General features: G+C 43.8%; 2 protein-coding genes across 3 annotated transcripts; one reads left to right on the top strand and one right to left on the bottom strand.

Annotated features, from left to right (window-relative positions):
* Positions 1 to 12356: 12356 nt before the first annotated feature.
* LACTB (lactamase beta) lies at positions 12357 to 20887 on the top strand. The gene is made up of 6 exons (XM_027657562.1): positions 12357 to 12713; positions 13656 to 13722; positions 15738 to 15928; positions 16277 to 16616; positions 16920 to 17085; positions 19388 to 20887. Exons 1-6 carry the CDS (start codon positions 12357 to 12359, stop codon positions 19917 to 19919), a joined length of 1653 nt encoding a protein of 550 aa, XP_027513363.1. The 3' UTR covers positions 19920 to 20887.
* Positions 20888 to 23776: 2889 nt separating this feature from the next.
* On the bottom strand, positions 23777 to 26926 carry RPS27L (ribosomal protein S27 like). Of its 2 annotated transcripts, none has more exons than XM_027657696.1 (4): positions 26875 to 26926; positions 26535 to 26643; positions 25288 to 25398; positions 23777 to 24266 (listed from the first exon to the last, which is right to left on the bottom strand). In XM_027657696.1, the coding sequence occupies exons 1-4, from the start codon at positions 26878 to 26880 to the stop codon at positions 24238 to 24240; spliced, it is 255 nt and encodes an 84-aa protein (XP_027513497.1). In that variant the 5' UTR covers positions 26881 to 26926; the 3' UTR covers positions 23777 to 24237. The 2 variants fall into 2 exon arrangements, with proteins under 2 accessions (XP_027513497.1, XP_027513498.1); XM_027657697.1 differs by having other exon boundaries at positions 26832 to 26879.
* Between the last annotated feature and the right edge of the window lie 91 nt (positions 26927 to 27017).

Genomic DNA, 27017 nt, shown 5'->3' with positions numbered 1-27017 from the left:
TGTCTGGGTGAGGTCAGACCCTTTGTTTGCTCCTCAAAATTGCTCGTTTTCCAGGAGACCACAAAGTGCTTTGTGGTCAGGGGAATCTGAGCTGGGCTCTGACTGTGTGTCAGGGTAAGGAGGAGGAGGCTGTGGTTTCCGTGTCTCGGTGATACCATGTCACCGTGAACAGGGTGAGCGTGTGCAAGCAGGCAGATAAGAATTAATCTGAAAAGAATCTGTTTGCAGACTTCCCTGAAGTGCAGTGCTGCAGATGAATCCAGAAAGCTTCAGAAGAGGTCAATAAAAGCTTTCCAGTTCCAAGGAGAGCTGAAGGGAGCAGTGACCATAACGGTGCCTCACACCGAGGGGCTTTGTTTGCTGATGGGGAACAGACACACAAATAGACATAAGGGTGTAGTTGCTGGAGTAGGAAAAGCTGTTTCTACCATACACCATAAGCCAGTGCCCCTTATGGATTCTTTGCAGGCAGTGTCTAATCAGACAAACTCAGTGAAGCTAGAAAGCAATTGGCTTGTAAAAATAAACCAAGTGAGCCCTGATTTAGCCCCGTTCCAAGCAAATGGGAATCTCTCTCTCTTGCAGCTGCTTTGCCTGAAATGTTAACTCTGAAAACTTATTAAATCACAGAGCCCTGCATCATTCACTGTTCCTCAGGATGTGTATCCGGGTTTGAAGAGATACCCTTTTTTTCAATGCCAAAGCACATTTGGCAGTTTGAAATACCCCATAATTCTGCAGCCATGCTCTGTAATTGTCTGGGTTGTTTCGTGAGTTGACCTCTCTCGATGAAATGAGTAGTTCTGGGAGCACCAGAACTGGCAAAACCTGCTTTCTTGCAGATTCTTGTCTCATGGTTGGTTGTAAACTTGCAATGAGTTATTTTCCAGATACTGAGGTATTTGTCTTTCTCCCTCTTGGGATTTCTCTGAGGTCAAATAATATGTAAAACATGCTGCAGGGTGTGCCTTTCCTTCCCTCAGGACCCTCAGAGGCTTGTTCTGTCCGTCTTGGTGGTTCCTCACATTCACAAAATTTGCAGAAATCTGATTTATCTTCTACAATTCTGTGTGGTCAAAGCCTGTCAGCCAGTTCAATCAGGAATTGTTGGATGGGATGAGACAGATAAGAAAGAAAAGGAACTCAGATTAAGAAACAAGGCTGAAGCAGTAGCCTACCCTGCCTCTGAGTGAGCACCTGGGTGAGAAATCTGAATCTGGAAGGTATTATGAACATTGACCAATTTCTGCTGTCATTGATGCTACTTAAAATCTGGATTAAGTTGTCAAACTTCACTATGCTGTTAATATTGTAGGAATATCTGCTACACTGGGCTGTGACTGCTGTAATGTTTGTAGTGGCAGCAAAAGGAGAAAGTGATTAGCCAACTAAAAAATTTAAAAATTGGGGGGGAAAATACTTTTTACGTGACTCAGCACTTGGGAAAATAGAGTATTTTTCTCTCGAGTGTTCCTTTGGGGATTTTTTTAGTTATTTGTGGAATTTTTTAGATAATATATCAGGAGCATCAGTGAAGGATTAAGTGGGAATTGCAGCCAAAGCAGAGGAAATAAGGATAATGCTTTTTATCTCTATGGAGGGCTTTTTGAAAATGCACACAAGAATAGCATTTTGAGTAGAGGGAAGCTGTGTAGCTTTACTGTCTTCAGTGTGTGTTGTGCTCTTTCCAAGGTACAGAAAGTTTGCATAATCTTCTTGGCTTCAGTTGCAAACCCATCTAGTTTCCTGCAGGCCAGAGCCTTGCCAGTTCCTAAGCTGCTGCTGAGAATTGCATAAATGCAGGATACCCCTCACAATGCCAGCAGCTTAGTGAGCAATCTAGATAGTCCACAGGGAAACAATGGGGAACAGGAGCACACAGAGGTCTTACAGACACATAAAACACCCCCTACTCCTTTCCATTTGTTCTTTCCTGACTCATAATGCAACAAAATGAAAGGACATGATGTAGTATTTTGGGTTTGAGTGTTGTGGCTTTTAAGGACAACTCAGCACTGTCTCTTTGCTAGTGGGAGAAATAGCTGGATAAAGATTAAACAGCATCTTTTTCATTAAAAAAAAAAAAATAGAAAAAACACACACAAAACCCCAAATCCTGCAGATCCAGCTGCACCTGCCAGTACCACATGTCATAAGACACAGACAGGAAGGGTTGTGGGAACATTCCTCTCATTTCTGTACAGCAGGAATATATGGATCATGGGTAGAAAGGGTTAAAATATGCTTGGGGCCATGATCCTGCAAAGGATTTTGAGTGTCTTCCATTCCAGAGCCTGACCATGCTCTGCTCCTTGGGATTGTTCCTTTTATGGCTGTCATTTTTATTTTTGCCCCGAGATTCAAACAGAAATGTCAGGGCAGAATCCATGGGATCTGTCTCAGTCAAAGCTCATGGCTAACAGTGTTTCTTTGGATAAAACAAGCAAAGTCCTCCACCTACTGATGGCTGACTGTGCCACTGGGGAAAGTCATGCAGGTCTGGTGTCCCTGCAGTAGAATTTGTGATAGAACATTCAGGATGGTGCAGCTGCAAAGCTCTGGTAAGTTGTTTTAATTTGGAACACATTGGTATTGATAGGAACAGAGATCTGTGGGAGTTTCCAGTTTAAAAATAGAGCATTTCTTTGCAGGTCCACCAATAGCTGTCATGTTTTTCTTGACAAGACTATTAGTTGGAGGAATAGCCTGGGAAAATGCTTCAAAATCTTTCCTGGATTATGTTTTTTTTGCAGCCAGCAAGGATGAGCCTGCCAGACTTCTTTCCACTTCATCTGGATTGCTGTGCTACTTCCTTGGTTTTTATTGCACACATGGAGACTATGAAATAGGATAAAAGGATGATGTAATTTGTGCAGGCTGTCCAGAAAAAAAAAAAAAAAAGGTATCTGGAAGATTTACTAGGTGAGAAAGTAGCCAAATAAAGGAAACAATAAGATAGAATTGCACATGGGGGCTAAAGGCCAGTGGGGAGGGTAAAGACAACATGAAGGTGATGTACAGATGAATAAATCCTCTCCCTCTAAATCTTGCCCTGTAGTTATGCCTTGTCCTGCTCCCAGAGCCTCCTCTTGTGTTTGTGCAGCCACCTCATTCCTTTGCCACAAGGAAGATGTTTGGCAAAGCCCAGGCAGCAGGAAATTCTTTGTCACCCCTCACCTGAGTTTAAAGTATGCAGGAAATTTTTCCATAAAAATCCTTTCTCTCAGTGGTTCTTGCCACACTGGCAGAATCTGGGTTAAATTTCTCTGTGCTGGGACTTCATAATGAATTAGCTTACCCAGGAAATTGCAACACTTTAAAAAATACAAATGCAAACCCACCATTTTTTGCTGCTTTTCTGCAGTTGGCAAACATGTAGCAAACGTGTGTGTTCTTTTATTTCCTTCACACGCTGCCATGTCTGAGGGCAAGGCATTCCCAGGGGATTAAGAACTGGTGGGAAGGACTGGATGCAAGAGGCAGCCCAGCTAACAACCCAAACTGGTTGTTAGCCCATGGGAGGTGCTCTGTGCTGAGAGCTAATGTCACAGATTGAGATGAAAAGTCTGTGTGTGGAGGAGACAGAGATTATTGCCTTTCTGAGCAATTAATTGTTGACTCCTCCTTCTGCTCCCCTGTCAGTGTAGGTGCTGCTGCATTGGGAACACTGCAGTGAGCAAAAGGGCTGACAGGAAGGGTTTGCTCTGGATCCACTATATTTGTAAATCACATGCTATTAACAGTTGGGATTTAATTAAATGGAATCAATAAAATCCAAGTTTAAATGGAGTGCGGATTGTGTGGGGATTTGTGCCATTTTTAGCTAAGCTGTTTTAAAGATCATTTTCCCAACCCACCCAGGTGCACACACGGCTCTGGCCGTGCACACAGGGAGGATGTGCAGCTCAGGCCTCCCTGTTTGACTAAGCCTTGGTCAAACAAACAGTTCCATTAGAGCAAAGTCTGTGTTGTAGAACTGAGCTTTAATAGTCATTGCACAGTAAAAAGTTCTCTCTTGTGCCAAAGCTGCTGTGACATTGGGTGTGCAGGTTTACAAACCAAAGGGCTGCCCACGGTGAGGGTTGCAATGCTGTATTTCAGCTTCTAAAGAAAAGACTGGTGTTCAAAGGCACTGAGCAGATTGTTGTGATCTGAGTGGGACACCTGCATACTGCATTAAAGGTGTGAGATTGCAAAAATCCATATTTAAACTACTGTAAACCCAGAGAGCTTGGAAATCTGCTTGCCCAGTTCCTCTTGCCTATGTCTGTTTTGCCTTTGAATCAATAATGAAGACATTGCTCTCTAACAGCAAACCATATGTCACTTTGAGTTATAGACACATCTCTCAGACAACATGGGGATTTCTCTTTGCTTCTATTTTATTTTCCTGTTGGAGAACTTACAAGGACACAACAGTCCACGTAAGAAATGCTTTTTACTCACAGCTGTTGTTTAAATTTAACAGGCACCAAGTCGAGTAGGAACTTGTTAACTTCCATTGCACCACTTGGAACAAATGTCATCATCCATTAAGTGGAGCTTCCCCTGCAGCATCAGCACACCTTGAGCTTGAGTCTCCTCTGATGCATCCTTGTCTTGCTCACCTTCACACTGAAAGATGGTTTTTATTGGAGGTGAAAGGCTGAAAAGACCCCATGCTGAGTGGCAGACATTAAGAGGAGCATACAGGTAGTAAAACTGTCCTACTGAGCAATGTTAATCACACTAAAGCATAACTATATGTGTACCTGACACACACTGCTATGCAACAGAAAGGACATGTAGCATCTAAACCAAGGAAATGGTTTGGTTCAGAGTCAAAGAAGTAGATTATAGTATTTTCCACTCAAGCAGTTGATGAGTTATTCCAAGTCACAGGAGAGATGAACTGTCCTACAGTTAGTGCTTATTGGAGAAGTCAGTCATCCCAAACAGTTGTCTTCCCTTAGTAGTGAAGTTTTTAAAATGTCCTTAGTTGTTCCCCATAGCTCTGCTTGCAAAGGTACAAATAAAACACCTACTTTAGTTTTTGCAATGATCCTGTTGCAGTACAAAGCTGTGTAAGTACCACTAAACCTGAATCACCCTTTTTTTTACACGCGTGGAAAGAGGACAGAGTAAAACCCCTTCTGACCAATTTGTGTAGCAGATGGTCATTGTGCACTTGGACATCTTCAGAGAGGCTCTCTTGGAACATGCCTCAGCTTGGGAAGAATAATATGGAGCACAGGAATGGAGTTTGCAGTGCATGGCCTCACTCCCATAAAAATACTCCAGCCCAGTGCCAAAGGCCTCCACCCAAATACCCGAGACGTTACTAATTTGATAAGAGGCCTTTTCCTGTTTTGTACTGTGCAGTTTCTCAAGCTGTCTGCACTCTGCTCTCACAAGGAGCAGTTTTAGTGGCACAGGACGTGTCTGCAAAGCAAAATGAAGGTGCAATGGCAGCACAGGTAGGTGAAATCACACTAGAATGGAGAGTTAGGGCAGGGAATGTGTGGAAAATGGGCTGGCAATCAGCCTGCACACACAGCTGGGTGAGTGTTTGGCATGAACTGCAGGGAAGCATTTGCTTATGACAATAGTGATCAGTAAAAATGTATGCTGGAGCTTCAAATAATGTTGAATGGCTTGGAAAATGTTGCTAGACTGGGTCCTGAGCAGGACAGATAAACAGCAAATCAGGACTGTGTCCTTCACACAGGGCTGTGCCCTGAAGAGTCACAGAGAAAACCTGGAAACACATTTTTCCTGCTGCTGCTGTATCTGACTAAGCAAATGTGCCTGTTGGGGTTGTTTCCTGACTTGTAGGCACTGCTGGGAGATGGCACTGGCACTTGAGGATGACTGGGTGCAGTTGCCTGGTCCAGTTCTCTCACAAGCAAGTCTGTGTCAGGCCCTCAGAGTTCTCACAACCACATTTCCTGACTCACAGTTGTCTGGGACTTGCCCATTTCACTGAGCTTTGTATTTTGGGGGGTGCTTCGCAGCAGTGCTGGGGCCTGGCCCCAGCAGGGAAAGGAGTGAGAGAATGGGAGCTCTGCCTGTGCAGACAGTGCCATGGTGGCAGATGGCAGGGGAGCCCCGGATCACACAGAAGAGAAGGACAACTCTAAACCCGGGCAGATGGAGCTTGTTCAGCCCTGTGAGGCCATCCATCCAAGAGAAGGTCACTCTAAACAAACCTACATCCTGAGCACCTCACTGCCACTGTCCAAGCTCGCTTGGCCCCAGCAGATGAACCTCAGGATTAGAGGGTGGGCTCAGCTCAGCACACACTGTGTCTCACCTAAAAAATCCACTGCGCAGGCTCAAAGGCCTTACCCCCATTTGCAAAGCCCTGTATCACCAGCACGCCTGAAACAAATGTGGGGAGAGACCTTTCCCAAATCTTTGTTCGGGAAGACTGGCCATGATGATATTGTGGGGAGAAAGGCTGGAAAGAGAGGTGGTTATCCCCCAGCTGTGAGGAGCTCTACACAGCAAGCTGGAAAGCTTTCCTAAGTGCCTGCACATCCTGATTGTATCTCTGGGCATCTGAGCTTCACAGTGATACCTTATGGTTAATATGTTTAATCTTTCAGGTGTTTTACACCTTCCATCATTGGTTACTTAGTTTTGAAGCAACATACTGGAGCCTGAAAGGATACAGCTGGACAAGGCCAAGGCCCTGGTGCTGCCTGGTGCCTCTGGCACTGTGAGGAGTGATGATGAACAGCATCGTTCCTCAGGGTCTGTTGTACCTCTGCCCACTGAGTGGGGAGAAGAAGCTGGAGAGGGCAGAAAAGTTATACCCACCCACTGAATTCAGATGATAAATGTGAAGCCATTCTCATGGACAAAATTCTTCAGTCCTCTCTGTCTTAGTTTTCTATCAGAAGTACCTGGAGAACAACTTCAGGAAAATAGAAAAAAACTCTGCATGTTTTTCTTTGTGTGTGTGTGTGTGGTGGTTTTCTTTTTTTACACTGATGTATTTCACAAATGTTCCTTCACTACACACTTTCAGCTGGTGACAATTATTTTTCCTCTGAGCCCCAAAAGGTTTCAAGTAGACCCTGAATTAAAAATATGAGGAAATCAGCACTGCAAAATTGAAGTTTCAAAACTAATGTTTTTGCAAAGAAGAAAAATAAATGTGTGTGCCCTTTGGGTGATCTGTAACCACAGCATGGTATTCTCAGCATTCCTGTCCCTAACATGGGAAATATTTCCCAAGCTCCTATCCTGTTTTTTCTAGGAACCTCTGTCAGACTGCATGCAACTTCTGACACTAAGGCAGTAGTAGTGTGGCTCTATAGAACTCTTTCATATTCTATTTTACTGAAAGCACACAATGCCCAGGTGACACATCCTGAGTACACAGGGAAATGGAGTAAATTAAGGAGGGTTATGCTGTTTTTATGGTGCTTGTGTTGGGAGTGGGGAGGGAATAAAGCTACCCAGCTGTGGTTCTGCACCAGCCTGCAGGTCTGTGCTGCTGCCTGGGCTCCTGGTTGGGTCTGGGGACCACAACTGCTGCCCTGGAAGAGACCTGTGAGGGGACAGGGCCATGGCACCATGTGCTGCTGCTGTGGCCACAACAGGATCAGTGTTCTGGTGAGGGGCAGAAAAAGCATGCCATGTTTAACTAAACTCCCCAGACAGTTCTGATTCACAAGTATCTTAATCATAGTTCAAGCAGAGCTGATGATGGACACGTTGATCTCGGTGTCTGAAGATTCACTGGTTTTAATGCTCCTCTTTCTCTTGGCCAGATATCTTACATGTTTAAAGGGTTGTTCCTGACTAATGTTTCTCAGCTAAACTGTTGGGGGATTCACCTACCTGCAACCTTAGTTTGGGAAAAAAAACAAAACAAAACAAAACAAAACAACAACCCAGGGAAAATTTTAATCCTAAAGTCAAGCTGTGAGTATGTGTTTATTTATGTGCCTTTAGAGGATAGTCTGCCTGCTTTCATGGCTGAGTCTAACTGCCCTAGCACAGAGTGTTATTGGTGCACTGTTCACTGCAGGGATATAGGCACTATAGTCAGGCAGCTATTCCCTTACTTGAAAAACAAAAAATAATGCTCTGAGAACGGCTACACCGACCAAGAGCAAACAAAAAATGGATGTGGGTGAGGAACCTGTAATGATAACTGAGCTCAGCAGTTCTGGGACAGCCAAGAGAGATCCCACTGCAGTGGAACCACTCCTTCCATGGATAACTGGTTAAATTGGTGAGGGGTTTTACTGCCATCTACTGTACAAATGCTTCAAGCCAGAGGGGAATAAAAATTCTGTCTCTTGCTTCTCAAATAAATGAAATTGCTTCTGAAAAGAGAGAGAGAGAAAGCACAGCTCAGTTTCTCTCTACATCTAACATTCCCTTTATTTATATTCTTTTCAAATTCAGAAAGTCTTTTAAATCTTTCTTGTGCTGAGTAGAAACATCAGGTTTGATCAAGAGAATCGTTATCCCTTTACTCTTTGTATTTTCCAACAACATAAATTTCCCACATATCTATGTTATAGATAATATTTTTAGTTGTTCCTTTCCTATTTTTCTTCATTTTACCTAGCACAAATATAAATTACAGTCCTTTTTGACAATTTTAGCTTTTGTCTGTTAATTGTATTTCATTAGATTCAACATTTTTAGATCTAAAAGTTAGTTTTTAATTATTGGAATCCAGTTGGAACAATGGTAATCTATTGGATTAATGGAACATTTCATTGTTTTGCAATAAATCCAAACAAAGAGAAGTAGCTTCTTTACACTGTTACTTTCTACATTTTTAAGAGCCCCTTCCTACACACTGAACCTTCAAGCTTCAGTCTGGGTCTGTGGCAGTTACAAATGGTATTTAATAGGATGAAAGAGCAGAGCTGAGGTCATGACTTCAGAACTGACCAGCCCTTTATCAGGGGAATACTAATACTCATCACTTGTTTTCTGTCTTTCAAACCTTAGATGTTGTTTGTTAAAAACATAACCCATTTTTTCAATAGAAATGTTAAATTTAGGGGCGTGTCACTGTAGAGTTTGTCAGTGAACTAGAAAAGCAAATGAGATCATCATAGCAAAAAATAACATGATCAAAGTCCAGACCTACAGCAGGAACAGCCACAATAACATCTGTTCAATGTTGCTGAGACATCAGGATCCACAAAAGCCCTTGCAGAAATGGAGGAAGACTGATGGAAGTGATGAAATTGTTTTCAAAAGGCCTGAATGTTTTTGGGTTGGTTTTATTTTTATTTTTTTTTTGAGAGTCATGTTTTATGAAGTGCTGATGAAGCCTCACAATTTGCAAATACCTGATGTTTCCACAAACTGGTACCACCAGGAGCAATGAGCATATTGCATCTTGTGCTGGAGGGCTGCACCACTGCAGAGCAGAACAAAAGCTGCTGCCAACCTTCTTGGGGTTCCCCAGCTCACACAGTCACAGTACCATGAAAAAGCCAGTGAATGCAGCAGCACTCAGCAAACTGAGCATTTGTTGTTTGTCTTAAAGGCTGTAAAACCTTTAAGGGTTCTTGATGGTGAGACTCCAAATCTGGCCCGCGTTGAGGTGAGGGAGCACAGCCCTGCTCTGCTGGGAGATTCATTGTGTCACCATTCTTTATCAGCTGGATAAAGCCCATCTCAACACACAGGCTCTTCAAATCTGCCAAGTATGGCTTGGCAAGGAGGCAGGACAGAGGAAAATCAGCTGGTTTAGTGCTAAACCAACCATGTGGAGCTTTTTCCACCCAGCCAGAGGGGTCTCCAACTTTTCTGGCCGTGTTACATAAAGAAGCTGAGAATCTGTGCCTATACTTCTGAGTGACTTATGGACAGTGACAGAAGAAAAATATTGTCTTTTTTGTTAAAATAGAATTGGATGAGCCTAGTGCTCACCATCCTCATTTTCTATTGCCATCAGTGGAAGTAGAAGACCCTCAAAATCTCATAAGCCTGATATCTCAACTCAAAGTTAGCAAAACCAGCAGTTTAGAGGAAGAGACAACAGATAACTGCAGGTCATGTTGTGCTACTGGATTTAACACAAAGCTCTTCATTAAAGAAATCAGAGAAAAATGGCAAGCTCTGTTTCAGGCCCATTCAAAAGTGTGGTGCCAAGGAGTGTTCCTGCTGAGCAGATTAATACAAGAATGCAGAGAATCCTGCTGCAAAATGCTTCCAGAGACATTTAACACAGGGAAAATGAGTTACAAGACAGTAAATACAGCATCTTGTACCAGTTGGTTATGAAGTTGTACTGTGATAAGCAATGGAACTTTATTGACAAAATACTAATGAGCAATAAATGCCTGCAGTGAAAAGGGTAACATCTGGTCTGCATTTGACTTCACACATGAAAGCTGTTTGGCCAGACTGCCTGCCAAATCCCACAACTTTTGAGATCGTGGGACATGAAGAAGGTGGAAATCTCTGGGTTAGCATCTCAAAACACTGAGCTACACTTTTGAACAGAAGAGGGGAGTCTGTTCTTTCAGAGCTCTGCATGTGCCTGCTGTGCCATGGCACTGCTCTAGGCTGAAAGCTGACACTAAAGCATTGGAAGATTCAGCGTTTGTAAGTGATTCCTGACTAAGATCAAATATGCTCATCTTGCAGGTAAAAGGTTTTATCTGGGTGTTAGACCAGCTTGCTCTACTTCCCTTCTGCCTGGCATACACCTGATAAAACAGGCTCTTTTCATTTTATCCTGCAGTCGTTTGCTGTTGAGAGCAGAGTTAAGAAAACCTGTTGTGGCTTGAAGTGTCCTTCACCTTCTCTCTATCTTTTTCTTATATGTCAGTGCAATAGAACTATTGGTTAAACCCAGGTTATTCTGTCAAGGCCATGTTGGTGCTGGCAGGAGTTACAAACCCACCTCCATCAGGAGGAAGGGTGGGTGGTGCTGAGCCTGCTGGGGCTCTGGGCATTCCAGTTACCTGGCAGAGAGGAATTGTGCCCTAAAAACCTTTCTTTTCTGGGAGTAAGGCTTTGGTGAGGATTCACAGGGATTTGACTCACATTGCTAAATACTGCCTGTGACTGCATGTGGACACAAAAGTAGGTGGCTTTTGGTGGTTAAATAAAGGAATCAGCTCTAAATCCCCTGTGCTGGGCACTGGAGAGGCCACATCTCCAGTGCTGTGTCCACTTCTGGGGCCCTCATGACCAGAAGGACATTGAGGTGGAACATGTCCAAGGAAGGGAACGGAGCTGGGGAAGGGGCTGGAGCAGCAGGAGCGGCTGAGGGAGCTGGGGGGGCTCAACCTGGAGAAAAGGAGGCTCAGGGGGGACCTTCTGGCTCTGCAACCCCCTGACAGGAGGGGGGAGCCGGGGGGGTTCGGGCTCTGCTCCCAGGGAACAAGGGACAGGAGGAGAGGGAACGGCCTCCAGCTGTGCCAGGGGAGGCTCAGGTGGGACATCAAGAAGAATTTCCTGAAGGAAAGGGTGGTCAGGCCTTGGCAGAGGCTGCCCAGGGAGGTTTGGAGTGCCCAGCACCGGAGGTGTCCCAGGAAGGCCTGGCTGTGACACTGAGTGCTCTGGGCTGGGGACAAGGTGGACATGGGGCACAGGGGGGATCCATGGGCTGGGAGGGCTTTTCAAACCCAAGGGATTCTTTGATTCCGTGTATAACCCATGTACAACCTATGTACATCCCACGTACAGCTGGTGTAGATCCCATGTACACCTGGTGTATAACCCCTGTACATCCCATGTACAGCCAGTGTATATCCCATGTATATCCTGTGTATAACCCGTGTATATCCTGTGTACAGCTTGTGTATAACCCATGTATAACTTGTGTACAGCCTGTGTATAACCCACATATATCCCGTGTACATCCCGTGTATATCCCATGTATATCCTGTGTATATCCCGTGTACATCCCGTGTATATCCTATGTACAGCCTGTGTATATCCCGTGTATATCCCGTGTATATCCCATGTACAGCCTGTGTATATCCCGTGTGTATTCCATGTATAACCCGTGTGTATATCCTGTGTACAGCCGGTGTATAACCCATGTACACCCCGTGTTTAATCCGTGTTTAACCCGTGTATATCCCGTGTACACCCCGTGTTTACCCCGTGTATACCCCGTGTACACCCCGTGTTTAACCCGTGTTTACCCCGTGTTTACCCCGTGTACACCCCGTGTATACCCCGTGTATACCCCGTGTACACCCCGTGTACACCCCGTGTTTACCCCGTGTTTACCCCCGTTCCTCCCGTGCCCAGCCCGTCTGTCCCCGCTCTCCTCCCGCCCCGCCTGTCCCGTGTCTCCCTCAGGCGCGGCGCTCGATGCGCTCGGGCGCGGCTGGCGGTGCCTGTGCCCGGGCGGTGCCATGTCCGGCCCGGCCATGGCGGGGCTGTGCCGGTCCCTGGGCCGGGCTCTGCCGGGCCGGGCCCTTCTGTGCCGGTCCCTGGGCCGGTCCCTGGGCCGGGCTCTGCCGGGCCGGGCCCTTCTGTGCCGGTCCCTGGGCCGGGCTCTGCCGGGCCGGGCCGTTCTGTGCCGGTCCCTGTGCCGGGCGGCGGCGCGGCCCGGGCGCGTCCCCGGGTCCCGGCCCTGGGGCTGGGGGCTGGCACTGGGTCTGGCCGTGGGGGTCCGGCCGCGGGCGGGGGGCGAGGCGGACGGAGGGCGGGAGGAGGAGCCGCCGCCCCCGCGGGGCTTCGGCGCGGCCGTGGAGCGGAGCAGGGACCTGCTGCGGAGGGTCAAGGTGTGAGGGGAGCGCTGCCCGTGTCGGTGCTGCTCGGGCCGGGTCGGCACGGGGGCTGTGGGGAGCGGCACAGTGTGGGGCACTGCGAACAGGGGTGGCCCTACAGGCTGAGGGAAGGACAGACAAGAGCCGTGTGAGGACACGGAGGGCACTGGGGCTGTTCAGCTGGAGAAGAGACTGAGGGGAGACCTCTCTGCGGTTCCAGCTGTCTGGGCAGGGGCAGAGGAGGGGCAGGGACTGAGCTCTGCTCTGGGGGGACCAGGGACAGCAGCCAGGGAACGGCTGGAGCTGTGTCAGGGCAGGCTCAGGTTGGATCTCAGGCAAAGGTTCTTCCCCCAGAGGCTGGTTGGCACTGCCCAGGCTCCACAGGGCAGTGGGCACAGCCCCAAGGCTGCCAGAGCTCCAGGAGGGTTTGGCTGATCCTCTGGGACACAGGGTGGGACTCTTGGGGATGGGCCTGTGCAGGGCTGAGGGTTGGACTGGATGATCCTTGTGGTGCCCTTCCAGCTCAGCATAATCTGGGATTCTGTTTAAAAAGTAATTTGTAGTTACTTTGAAAATCCAGCCGAAGCTCCTTTGAAGTCCTGCTTGCCAATAGGTGATGCAGTTTGCCTGTTACATGTTAACTCTGTCATGTTTTGTTTCTGTTCAGTTCTTCTTACGTGTCCTGTTCCCTAATTGGATTGAATTATTAAAGAAATTATTTATGTGGTTACTGTTGTTAGCTATGTTTTTCCCAGAGGCTGGATAAAAATGACAGCATTGCAAAAGCAGTTTGTATCAGTTCAGCCCAACTGGTACATAACAAAATTTTAACTGTAATGAAACAACAATGTACAGGTGTATTTGTAGGATTGCTCTTGCAGTTTAAAGGTTTGGGAGGAGGTGGTTTTTAACTGTAAAGATCCTTTTAAATGTGTTCTGTCTGGGTTTTTTTGACAGGATGAAGCAGGAATCCCAGGTATAATAGTTGGAGTTTCTGTGGATGGAAAGGAAGTCTGGTCAGAAGGTCAGTGGATGGAGGAAGTAGTTGTGCATGTTGTGGAGAGCTGATGAACATTTTAAAAATGAACAATTCAGACACTCCAATCAATAGATAGTTTGTCTGGTAGAGCTGTATCTAGGAGGTAAAGAAATGTTCTCCCCACAGGGATAGTCAAAATAACAATGGCTCACATTTGGTGACCTGTCTCCCATCTGTGGGCTGAGGTGCAGATTTTTGCTGGGAAGGTGTGATCCTTTCAGAAATTGCAAGTGATTTTTCTGGTTACACAGTTTAGGTTTAAGTAGAGTGTGTTAGTACTGCTCATATCGTGTAGACATTTGATGTTAAAAAATAACCTAAAAACATGTGTCTGTTTTCAGAAACATTTTCATGAGTTTCAAAAACCCAATATGTTGGTTACAACTTAAATGATAGTAGTAAATGGCAACGTATTTCATTTTATCTTGTATAGAATTTGAAGAAAAAAATGTTTGTAAGTGAGTTGTCACTAACTTTCTTCAGACATTCGGTTGTTCCGTGAACTTTTACATGTGTATAAAGCTGATTATGGGGCTTAATTTCTCTTTCATCATGACAGAAGTGGGTTGGGAGAGCCTCTGGTACCTTTTGTAAGGTGCCCTAATGAGAATTTTTTGCTAAAACTTAATTACAAACTTTCTCAGATCAGAGATTTTTCTGGTCTCACATTACCTGGCAATGAAAGCAGAAGTTTTTATAAGACCTCTGTAGAATCCCTTCCTTGGCAGGTAGGGAAGTGCCTGAGGGAAGGAGTGCCAGGGTCGTGGTTTGTCACCAGGATGCCACATCCAGTAGCAAGGCAAATGCCACTAGGTGTGGGAGCATAAGGCAGGGCAGAGCCTTCTGTTCCCAGCTGCACATGGACACGGGGAACAGCAGTGCTGTGGGACAGCTGGGGGTGGGATCACAGCTCCAGCAGAATTCCAGGTTGTTTGGGTCTCCTCCCCCTTTCTTCAAGGGGGAAAAACATCAGCAGGTGTGAGGTGCTTGTGCTCTGTGAGCAGGGTACCAAACCTGCTTCCTGGCCAAACTGGTGGGAATGGTGTGAGGTCTGGGAGTGTTTTCCCTGAGAGGAACAGCATCTGTGCTCACAAGCACTGTGCAAGCACTTGGGTAGCAACTGTGTAAGAGAAAGGGTCCTGGGCAACTGGCATGGCTCTTTATTTCTTATATTGTATCAAGATTTGGGACTTTTCCTGAGTAGTTAATCGTTAGACTACAGTTTTATGTAGACAGATGTGCACTGATTGTGCCCAGGACTTGCTTGTCCTGCAAACTGCAAATATGTCATTGCTGCATTTTGGTGCTTTTTATACTGCAGCATCACTTGCACAGTTCCTTCAAACCTGGCTCAAACTGAAGCCTAGTATGGCACTCTGATACTGCCTTATTAATTCCAGTTCATGCTACCAGACTTGTGGGGTTACATGGGAAAACACTGTTACAGAAACTGTTAAGCTGTATTTTAATTGAAGTCATGCTGAGTGATGCTGAAACAGTGTGTGTAACAGCACTGTTTTGTGAAGCTTTACAGCTTAGGTCGCTGCTGTGAGTTTGTGAGTGATTTCCTTTCTCAATTTGTGTATTGATAAAATAAGACCCTTTACTGCTTCAATCATTAATTCATGAAAGGAGTGTTTATGACTGTTGTTCAGTTACTTTACAGTCTAGATTTGGTCTCTTTGGGTTTTATACATTGAATATTTGACCTCAGGAGTGTAAATTTTGGCTTAATTTTCCATTTAATTTATCATTAGGTTTGTTGTAGTCTTAATCAGTAACTTGGGGTGCCATTGGTTAATCCAATGGGTTCTGATTAACTACTCCTACTACCACAAAAAGTTATTAACTTAATTAGAGCAGGAGCTGGCATAGTCCAATGCTTCATATCCCAGTTTAGCTGGAGGAAAAACATTTAAGAGGCCAGTAAATCGTTGCAAATAATTAATTCAGCCTGTGTCTGTGCAAAGCACCTAGCAGAGTGTTTCATTTTCCCAAAGGTCTGGGCTATGCTGACGTGGAGAACCGTGTCCTGTGTAAGCCAGAGACCATCATGAGAATAGCCAGCATTAGCAAGTGTCTCACAATGATGGCTGTGGCTAAACTGTGGGAAGAGGGGAAGTTGGATTTAGATGCTCCGGTGCAGAAGTATGTCCCTGAATTTCCAGAAAAAGTCTACGAGGGTGAAAAGGTATGTAATTGTTTATTGGTAACAATTAATTAAGTTGGGTTTTTTTAATTTCTGTTCCTGCCACTGCATAGCTGTGTGTGTACAGGTGCCTGGATCTGAACCTGTAAAACCCTAAAATCATTTAGACAAGTACTGATGTTGCTGCTCAGAAAAGCAATGCTGAAAATTCAGTTTTACATCAAGTGTGTAGTGTGTGCATATATATGTATATATTTTTACTGGGTTTAATACATGATGTTTGAAAGGTCTTACACCTTTGTCTGTTCCTTGTCATGGTGAATTTAACTTGTTTGGTGATTTTGGTCCCTATGTTTTAATTAAGGGAGCTCACATTATCCTGTGTCCCAGGTCACTATCACGACAAGACTGTTGGTTTCACACTTGAGTGGGATTCGTCACTATGAAAAAGATATTGCAAAAGTAAAAGAAGAAAAGGAAAAGGCAAACAGAGCACTGAAGCCAACAAAACCCCATCAGGATAAAGAACAAAGAGAAGGCAAAGGGATTGAAAAGACTGATTCTGCCAAACCAAGGAAAGAACACGACGGTGAGACGAAAGGCCGGAACTCAAAACCTGGCAGGAGGGATAAGGAGTTTGAGCAGGAAGAGTATTATTTGAAGGAAAAATTTGAAAGTGTGATTGAATCACTGAAGATATTTAAAAATGATCCTTTATTCTTTAAACCAGGTGAGTTTCTATTAATTTAGACCGAAGTGTGCTCTCCTGGTGAGATATTTGTTTCAAATAGTTTTACGTGTTATGAGGATGGTGGAGTCCAGTAACGAGTGTCTGTGTGGGGGTTTTGCTCTGTTCTGCAGTACAGAATTTCCTGGGGTTTGGTATCATAAACTTGTGATTCATGTGATATTAAAATGAGGGTGGAGAGGTAATCTTTTAATTGATTATTCACTCCTACATATAGCTGTGATTCCATTTAAACATCGTGCCATTAATGGGGTTTTTTTCCCTTTCTCGTTGTGTTTCTTCAAGGCAGTCAGTTCTTGTACTCCACATATGGCTTTACTCTCTTAAGTGCTGTTGTGGAGAGAGCTTCAGGACAAAAATTTACAGACTATATGCTGAAAATGTTTCGTGATCTGGATATGCTGTCCACTGTACTGGATGACAATGAAGCAATGATATATAACAGAGCAAGGTAAGCAAGGATGAAACTTGCTTTTCCCCCCAACAACTGTTGCTCTTTCTGCCTTTATTAAGCCAACTGAATTAAGAATGTGTGAAAATTTTTTTCCAGATTTTGAAGTGAACTGTTGTGTGTTATCTCAAAGTTAGTCGTGGAGCTGCTTCCAATACCATGGCATTGGTTCTGTAATTAGTGTGTAAAATTAGAGTAGGAAATAAGTATTTCCTGTTATAAGAGTAAATGTGGGGGAAGTGGGAGGAGTGTCTTGGAAGTTTACATTTACTTTGGGTACAAATAAGCACATAAATGTAAATACAGTAAAATAAGGAGTAACTAGGAGTTTATATTGGAAATTAGAGTTGTCTTGGTTTGCTTAATATACTGGCATTTTAAGAGTTCCATGGAATTGTAATAGTCTCACAATAACACAGGGTTTTCATGAATCAAATGACGTTATCAATTTTGACCAGAATTAAAATTCTGTTTAACACAGAAGTGCTCTACCAGTTGATTTTTTTTTATTAATTTAACATGGAAAAAGCACACACACACACACACACAAATCTCTAAACAAACAAAACCCAAAAAACCCAAACAAAGAAAAAAACCCACCCACACAACAACGAACCCAGAGAAATCTGTGTAACTGGATAATCCATTCCAATATAGTGGGTTTCTTGTCTCTCTCTGATATTTTATTGACCTTCCCATCTGGGCTCTGAAATCGATTATTGACTCACCTGTTAAATTTTGGTGTGGGACAAGAATTCCATTGAATGGCCAAGCAGTTTGTGGTAAAAGTCTCATGGAAGTGAGACTCAAAACTTTTTAAAAGTTTGGCTTCTCAAATGCTCTCACAGAATGATGACCATGTTGAATCTGAGGTTTATGGTACTCACATACAAGTGTGTATTCAGGGTGTGTGTGTGCACACATAGACACAAAGCATTTTTGACTGCTCAGGGACAGCTTTACTGCTTTGGGGTGATATTTAGTTTGCTTGCTAAATTTCAGAGGCTCTCTGGCTGGAGGCTCAGAAGCTCATCTGGATGCTCATGATGTTCTCATAAATTATCAAGCTTGTACAGTGAAGTTTATTAAACATGTGCATATATTAATCCTTTTATAAACTGAAATATGGTAGGGATGAAAGAATTGGGACAGATGCTGTTCTGAGGGTCTTTTTTGGGCTACTAATTGTTAGGCAGAACTGAGATGCTGATGTGATGGGTTTGCTTCCACAAAGTAGCTTGATGCCTCAAAACAGAATGTATTGACATGCTGAGGTTTGTTTAATGGTTTGGTTATACTATATTTAACTGGTCAGAAAATGTTTAAAAATCTGTGTTCAGGATCTTTTAGAGGTGTAAGGCAGGCATTTCAGTGCCTTTGTAGCAGGGTTTTTATGTGATCAAAACACTCACTGTGGGGGCAACGAGACACTGAATTCCAGAGTTGATGATTGTCTTGGATCTTGGACCATTCACCTCTCTTTGCTTCAACCTCTGATTTTCAATATTATAACTTTCAGAAGTTTCCCCAAATCTTTCCAATGTAAGTGCATGCTAGATAGGTTTGTTCCTTTTCAGAACTTTCCAAGTAGTACATAGACCTTATGTGGTCTGAAGACCAAAGGTTGAAGTTCAGTGGGTTACCTATTTATTCAACATTCCTTCTCACGTGTTGTGTGGAACGAATCAAGGCATGATTGGACGGCTTCTTTCAAAAGCATAATTCATTCTGCACTGCTGTTGTGTTGTTCCTCATAGTTTCATTCTGCAGTTCTGGTTGGCAGTTTCTAATTTGTGTTTTGTAAGACTCCTTCATGCTTCTTGCTTTGTTGTAGAATATGGCAACCAGAATGGGGCAGTGGGGGGAGTCAGTCAGAGCAGTCACCCAAGGCTGCAGTGACATTTCAGCTCAGTGTCTGATTATCTGTTGTTGTAGAATTCCTCTTTCTTTAAACCACTTCAAATCTAGTACAGGGATTTAACAAAAAATCTCTGTTGGCTGATCTATTGATTTTTGTTATGTCTTATTTGTATATTGCCTTTATTCTTAGTATATCCTAAGAGTAAGTAGGATGAGTACTTGTACTGAAACCAAGCTTCTAACCAAAGAAGTCACCTTAATTTTTGTTTTCCTGTCTGAATTTCTTGTTGATTTTTCTGCAATGAATATATACAAGAAAAATATATTTTAAAAAAATCTCAACAAGCTAATACATGCTCAGTTTGCTCTTTCAAGGTAGGGCAGCTTAAAATCGATGTGCACAGTGCCTGAGAGTGACAAGCTGAATGTTCTTGATTTGTAGGTGTTATGTTTACAACAAAAAGGGGCGGCTGGTCAACGCACCCTACGTGGACAACTCCTACAAGTGGGCTGGTGGTGGCTTTCTGTCCTCAGTGGGGGACCTCCTGAAGTTTGGAAATGCCTTGTTGTACAGTTACCAAGCTGGACAGTTTAAAAGCAGCGTTGGCAAACTTCTGCCCGGGTACCTCAAGCCGGGCACAGTGTCCATGATGTGGACCCCGGTGCCAAAAACGGAGGTGTCGTGGGACAGGGATGGCAAATACGCCATGGCTTGGGCTGTGGTGGAGAAGCAGCAGCAGTGTGGCTGCTGCAGGCAGCAGAGACACTATGCATCCCACACAGGGGGGGCAGTGGGGGCGAGCAGTGTCCTCCTCATCCTGCCTGAGGAGCTGGGCCCTGGGCCCGGGGGTGCCCCACCCAGAGGAGTGATTGTCACCATTGTCTGTAACATGCAGTCGGTGTCACTCAACAGCACTGCCTTAAAGATTGCCAGGGAATTCGACAAGGAAAAACGGGCACAGTGCACAGACTGAAAACCTGGCAGTGTGTAACAAACTCACTGTGCTGAAACAGGAACAATAAAGGGAGAAGGTGTAATTGGGCTCCGAGATCACTGAGAATATGGGAAGAAAAAGCATCAAAAATTCACTTAATTAACCTCTGCTAATGGTGCTAAGCTTACATGTAACTGGAATTCATCTCTCAGGGACGTTCCTAACTCACAGAAAAGGAGAATGTAACAGTCAAGTTTGACTTCCTCTAGTACATGTGTAAGTATCATTACATTAGTAGGTTATTTTTATCAACTAGTGAAACACTTGACCAAGATTTAAAAAAAACTAGCATTGTTTTTTGCACTAAGTAGTACAAAAACTTATCTGCCTTTTGAAAAACTTCACACCTTGCTTTGAGCACACAAAGATGTTATTTGTTATTCTCACAGTTCCAGTCTGCCAAAACTGTTCAGTATTACTTTTTAAAGAAAAAGGGTTTCACTGTTGATTTTTGTTTTCCCATAGCACATTTCTTATTTGCTTAAAAAAACCCAACAAAACCCAAACCTTGATGCTACCTCCAGAATGCAGATTTATACCAGAAGCAGGCTTTTGTCAGAGCTGTGGATTGTTAAGAATTAGGAAAGAGTGAAGCTAGAGCAATGTAAGTACAAATCCTTTTGTTTTTCAGATGTTCTCTCATCCATTTTTATTGGACATAGAGACTGTGTGAAAATAGTTTACTGTGCAATAAGGGGATTATTTCTACAGTCAAATACACCCACATGGCACAACATGGTGAGCTGCCAAACTGTCCCTTTGTTTTTGAATGATGCACATGCTAACTTGGTAGCCAGAAGTGGCACTGTATTCTGTAATGTAAATATTCGTTTACACACAGGAATTAGGAACTCAATAAAATGTAAAGCCCATTCTTGAACCAGTAGTAGAAGTTTCACAGACTTTTGAGAGGTTTTTTTGAAAACCATCCTTTGCTCCATTTGGAGGTCTGCCTCAAGGCTGAAAAAGAAATTGTGATGTGTTCCAAAGAAGCATTTTTATAGAATCACAGGATCAGTAAGGTTGGAAAAGACCTCCAATGTCATCGAGTCCAACCTGTGGCTGAGCACCACCCTGGCAACTGGATCAGAGCCTCTGTGCCTCATCCAGTTCATTCTTTGAGCACCTCCAGGGATGGGGACTCCACCACCTCCCTGGGCAGCCCCTTCCCAGGCCTGACCACCCTTTCAGTGAAGAAATTCTTCCTGATGTCCAACCTGACCCTCCCCTGCTGTAGCTTGAAGCCATTTCCTCTTGTTCTATTGCTGGTTCCCTGGAGGCAGAGCCCAACTCCCAGCTGGCTCCCCCCTCCTGTCAGGGAGTTGTAGAGAGTGAGGAGGTCTCTCCTGAGCCTCCTCCTCTCCAGGCTGAGCCCCCCCAGCTCCCTCATGAGCCTTGTGCTCCAGACCCTTCCCCAGCTCTGTTCCCTTCCCTGGACTCACTCCAGCACCTCAATGTCTTTGTTGAACTGAGGGGCCCAGAACTGGACACAGCACTTGAGGTGTGGGATTCCCTAATCTTTAATTTTACTATGGGAATATAGTAACGTAAGATCTCCAAAATTTTGTCTCAAAAATTAACCCCCCCTCACTTCCCCAGACAGTATTTCCAGGCGAGACAAAATAAAGTATCTTGTCACAAAATATCTTCCAGTACTTACTTTCCTGCACTCTTTTGCAGCTCTGCTTCTCTGAATTTAGGGAACAAGATGTCTTGGATAACAGCTAGCAGAAAATAGCTCTACCTGCCTCTTTCCCAAGTTAGTGTTTTCAGTATTGATTTCATAGTTGTTACCTGCCCTGTGATGAACATTCTGCTGCCACCTCTGTTCCCAGGGTGCTTGTGGTAACATTTATCACCCAAGACTGACAAACCAAGAAATTTAATATTTTGAGGGGTCAGTGTTCTACCTACATTTTTAATTGAAGCTAGTAGGACTGTTTTAGTTTACTCTTCATAATTTAATCATTCTTGTGCCTTAAAACAGTCAAAGCTTATACCTAAACCATTTGCTTGGGGTTTCTGGCCCACTCACCAAAACTTCACTTTTTTATTCATTAATAATGTCATTAATAATTGTCTTTATCTCAAGAATATCCAATCAGTAAAGAAAGCTCTTCAGAATGAGCTTTCATTGGCCAGGCAATAAATTATCTCCCCTTCCACTGAAGTCTGGGTGTTGTCTGACAGATCCAGTACAGAAGGACTGGAGGTGAGCATCTTCTACAAATAGCAGCTTTTTTTTCCTCCCCACTCTTGAGCACCTACTGCCTGGTAAACCTGCAGCAGCAGAAGCCATTGCTTGTTTTACACAGGGCATGAGAATAAAAAGCTCTGAGTTACTCGTCTTCCTGTTCAAGAACATGAATAGAAATAGACCAAACTAAATGTTTGGAATCTAGAAAATCTGAAAAGTAGCACTTGTTTTAGGATTCATAACATATTTGGCTTGTATGAGGCACCTGTTTGCAAATGGTACTTATTTTTGAAAAGAATTTTGCACACTTGGGAGAAAACAAGTTTCAGTCTCTGGCTGTTGTGTGTGGGTTTAGACAAAGATTCAGAATGTGGAAGGTGTAGGTTTATCCTTGTCTGCATGTGATGAAACACTAATAAATGTAAATATCTGAAGTATGAAAATGAATAATGGTAAGAACTAAGGCATTTCTACCACCAGGAGATCACTGATAGTGTCTCACTCCCCATATAGAATGTTCAGCCACCAGTTTTTTATGTGCATACCATGTTGTTTGTACTGTACCTCCTGTAACTTAAGGCTTTTAAAAAGCCTCTGTTGTCACATGGGCAGTGCTGGAGATGCCATGGTGTCTGTATTTCATCTTCCAGTGCCTAGAACAGAATGGGTCACTGACATTCTCTGCCGTGGTGTTTACTAAATCATGAGTTCTTCCCTTTTGGGGCAGAGGAAGAGAAGGCAGAGATGTGGGAGATTAGGAATCAGTCTGGCCTTAGCATGTGTATTCAGGTCACAACTGAACTAACAGTGCTGCTTTGATCTTTGTTCTGAAACCAGTTATTGGATGGACTGGCTTTGCATGTGGCAAACTGGTCAATTAAGAGCAGCTTTCATGATAGACTTACTCATGTTTTAACCTTTATTGTGAAAACATGGTATGGTACTGACACACAACTGTACTTTCCTTAGAAGACATGTATATGCCATTGGTATATCTGTTTCTGTAGCAAACACCAACTTTTTGAATCTGGTAATTACAAGTGTTCACTGTTTGAAATAACAGAAATAAAACTCACCTTGCAAATGCAACTATTTGTTATATCAGGTTTTGTTGGGGTTTTTTTATTGACTAGAAATGTACAAATTTTAAAAGTCGTAAAAAGAATACTGGTTAAATAGAAATTCCCAAAAATAATTAGCTCACCAAGACACCTGATCCTTTGAAAGAGACGTTGATGCAAAACTTGAGATATTATTTAGTAAAGTAAGATACACGCAAGATTTTATTTTAATGTTTTCTCATGGTTAAAAACAAAACCCATTTTTGACAGCCATTTAGAAAGGCCTGGCTTTTAAAAACTAATTAAACCCCTGTTTCTTTATTGTTTAATTATTTACTGTCAGTATTTAATACTGAAAATATGCAGCCATTCACAGCTCTTAGTGTAGTTCTGACTCACTGCTGCTTATATATTTTATGCCTTCTCTATCCTGAGTGCTTTCAGAGTTTTGCAAAAGACTCCTTTATTTTTTTTTGTGTATAGAAATCTCAGAGTAGAATTCCAAATGCAGTCTAGAGACCAAACCAGAGGGAGGGAAAACCCATGCATTCCAGAGAAACAGCTGAACACAGGTGAGCAACTTCACATTTTTATTTATCCCCATGTTACCCAACACGGTGAAGGGATTACACTGAAAGCAAAGGAGCCATTTTAAATCTATCCAGCTCCCACAACCCTTGCAGTTAGGGCAGCTGCAGTAATAAAATATACAAAATGCACTCTTAAAAGCAGATTCTGTCACTATATGCATGACATTGCTGTAGTTGATGATTAACAAGGGGAAGGATGCAGCCAAGTCCAAGGCTTTTACCACTGTTTGGAAGTAAAATTACAAAAATAGAGCTCAGTTGTCTGCAAACTTACAGGAAAAACCATCATTTATTTCAATCATTTATTGAAAAAGAGATTCCAGCAGATTAGTCAGCAATAGCAGGTAATTTTTACAAAATCAATCATAATTACATTGCTGTAGGAACAGGCATTTTTAAACTGGTAAGGCTTTCAGGAACACAGATCCAAACACACATGCTTGAAGTGTTCAGTGTTGCTTTCTTCTAAATGAGCAGCCTGTAAAGGAAACACATAGTATAGATATGAATAGTCCTTAAACTGTTAGACTGCCTTGAAAAACTGTCCATCCAATGTAAATAGGAAAACTGATCCAGTAAATTCAAATTTCACGTACAAGAGGTGAAGATTTAGCACTATAAGTCTTCTCTAGCTCAACCAGAACAACGTGGCTGTCATATAATTCATCTTAAAGTAAGAGCAAGGTGTACTATTTCTTCCAGAGGCCTTTTAAAATGTCACTCTACTGTCCCGTTCCTCAGTGATACAGACCCCACACTGAAAAAGCTGCTGGGTGTGTTGCTGCCTTTTCAACTGCTCCACAGTCTGACTTCAGCTATTCTGTCCTCATTTACTCTACCCCTGTGTAGTAGCCCATGGTATAAGCACTCCTATATGTAATTTGTATATATGTTTACCTTTTGTCCTTTAAACAAGAAATGAATGAAATCTGGATTTGGTTTTTAATTTTTTTTTAAACCCTGAAGTGATTCCAGTACATTTCAAGATACTGGTGTCATACCAGTTATCTGTACATAATTATCAGTGGTTATTTGTTCCCTTATAATTTATACAAACCAATTTTCTATTAAGGAATGTGAGCCAGGGAACTGCTTTAAGCACTGCTGTTTAAAAACAAGCAGGCAAGCCACCCAGAGTAGCAGTGACACACAACCACTTCAGGCTGCCAAAAGCACCCTCCTCCTTTGGTGGTGCTTTTGAACACTCTAAACATAGCTCAGAATTAAACAGCAGCTTTTATGACATAAGCTGAAGGAAATGACAAGTCTAAAATGAAGCGTGTTTGATGACACTGTAGCTGTTTAGCTGCCTTTTAAAAACAAGAATCTGAAGAAGAATTCCCAATTTGGGGTCCATTAACAATGTATTTACTGGCCAACTCCAAGCTGTTTGCAAAGTGTCCCAGTATCAGTTTCCAGAATCAAAGCTAAAATATTCTCAGGCTACAAAATGCATTTCTGTAAGTGGAATATTTGGGCAGTCCAACGTGTCCCCTTACCTTCTGTGAGCCTGGCTTTGCCCCCAGTAGGCTGACACAGCACAGTTGAGCACCCTACACACAGAACTACTGTCTGAGCGTGGCTGAACACGGTGGTGATCTTGTAGCATCCTGGAAAACAGCATTATTGAACTTTCCACGGGGTATTTCTAGCATGGTTTTATCGTGTCAGTCAGACACTCCAAGTGCACCTGCCCAAGAATGCATCTATGTTTCAGTGCCCAACACCCCACGGCAAAGGAAGGTCACGGCTGTGGGCTGAAGGACCCGCTTTTCCTTACGCCCACAGGAAAGCACAGAAACTGGAACTAAGGACTCCCCATCCGAAAATCAACACAGCCCGAAGGCTGACAAGGCCTAATTTGCCTGTAATACGTGTCCTGCAAAGAAGTGCAGCAGTTCTGGATTAGCATTCTCAGCTGAACACAAAAAACCCACTTCTACCCGGAGAAATATTTAACTTGTAACAGGAGAACGCTGCTGTTGACGAAGTCTGGCAGCTGTGAATGCAAACACTGCTGTTCCAACCTCTGTTTGCTTTCTGTTTAATCATTGGTACCGGTAAGGCAGGTGCTGGCTTGCATTCTATAAAGCACACATGACATTTAAATCAGAAGACTTGCACAGAGGAACTTCACTAATTCCTCGTGCAACGCTTTTGTCTACAACTTACAAATTCCATGACTTAAGAAAGAATGAAATCACTTATACATGGCTTAAAAAAAGGGATTTTCACTGCTTTTCAATTTTTCCCCCTGAAAAATACTTCTAATTAGCCAAGAGGAATTTTTGGAGAGAGAAAACTTGTAAAGGATTTAATCTTTAATGCTGTCTTCTACTTGAAACTTGTGCTGCGGATGCTTTAAGGCACCCATTTAATCTCACTTTTTATACATGCAAATCCAGGGGGTTGGTTTTTTCCTTACTTGTAAGGGTTTCCTAAAGGAAAAAAAACAAACAAACAAGAAAAACCTCACGCCAGACCTCCAGCAAAAATAAAAAGCTCATTGTTTACATTAACTTTTGAAAAAGGTTGAAAACACTTCTATTGTTAAAAAAACCCAAAGCAGTACACAAAGCTTTATCTCTATAGAACAGATAAACCAAACTTAAATTAAAAAAAAACATAAAAAATGTATATAAGATATATAATACATATATATAATAAGCAGCTGTTTTATGAGGATGAACAGCACTCAAAATTAGTTTCACTCCCTCTGCAAGGCGTAAACATTTGAAATACTTACCCGGACATTTCACATCCATGAAGTAGGAGTTGGGGCTCTGCACAAGACGCTTCTTTTTGTGCTTTCTCTTCTCGTCGTCCAGCGAGGGATGCACGAGGTCCTTGGCCAGCTGGGTGGGGCGAGAGGAGAAGGGCCCAGCGTTACCCGGGGCTCGGCCCGCACGGACAGCGAGCCCGCCCCGGGGCTGCCCCGGCGGCTGCGGGGGCCGCGCAGCGGGGCCGGGTTAGAGTCAATCACCCCGCTCCGTTAACCACCCCCGGCCCGGCTCCTGCCCCGCGGTAATCCCCGCGGTAATCCCCGCGGTAATCCCCGCTGACCCCGCGCTAAACGAGCCCCTCACCGGCATCTCCGCCGCGCTCCCTCCCCAGCGCCCGCCCCGCGCCGCCCCTTCCGCCCGCGGGGCCGGGCCGCGATCGGAGCGCCCGCCTCGGAGCTGCCCTCGGGAACGGGGGACTCCGGGAACGGGGAACACCGGGAACGGGG

The sequence above is a fragment of the Corapipo altera genome, unplaced genomic scaffold (genome assembly GCF_003945725.1).
Source record: "Corapipo altera isolate COAL_440 unplaced genomic scaffold, ASM394572v1 308, whole genome shotgun sequence".
NCBI classification, from domain to species: Eukaryota; Metazoa; Chordata; class Aves; order Passeriformes; family Pipridae; genus Corapipo; species Corapipo altera.
Note: the sequence above shows the minus strand (reverse complement) of the source record. Positions and strands in the feature narration are given on the sequence as shown.

Excerpts from the sequence above, each read along its gene's own strand:
- LACTB (XM_027657562.1), top strand. The coding sequence starts at position 12,357 with ATGGCGGGGCTGTGCCGGTCCCTGGGCCGGGCTCTGCCGGGCCGGGCC. Across the intron at positions 12,714-13,655 it reads ACCTGCTGCGGAGGGTCAAG|GATGAAGCAGGAATCCCAGG; the intron begins GTGTGAGGGGAG and ends TTTTTTTGACAG. Across the intron at positions 16,617-16,919 it reads TCCTTTATTCTTTAAACCAG|GCAGTCAGTTCTTGTACTCC; the intron begins GTGAGTTTCTAT and ends TGTTTCTTCAAG.
- RPS27L (XM_027657696.1), bottom strand. Across the intron at positions 25,399-26,534 it reads CATGGATGTGAAATGTCCGG|GATGCTACAAGATCACCACC; the intron begins GTAAGTATTTCA and ends GCTGTTTTCCAG. Across the intron at positions 24,267-25,287 it reads CAAAGCCAGGCTCACAGAAG|GCTGCTCATTTAGAAGAAAG; the intron begins GTAAGGGGACAC and ends TTTCCTTTACAG.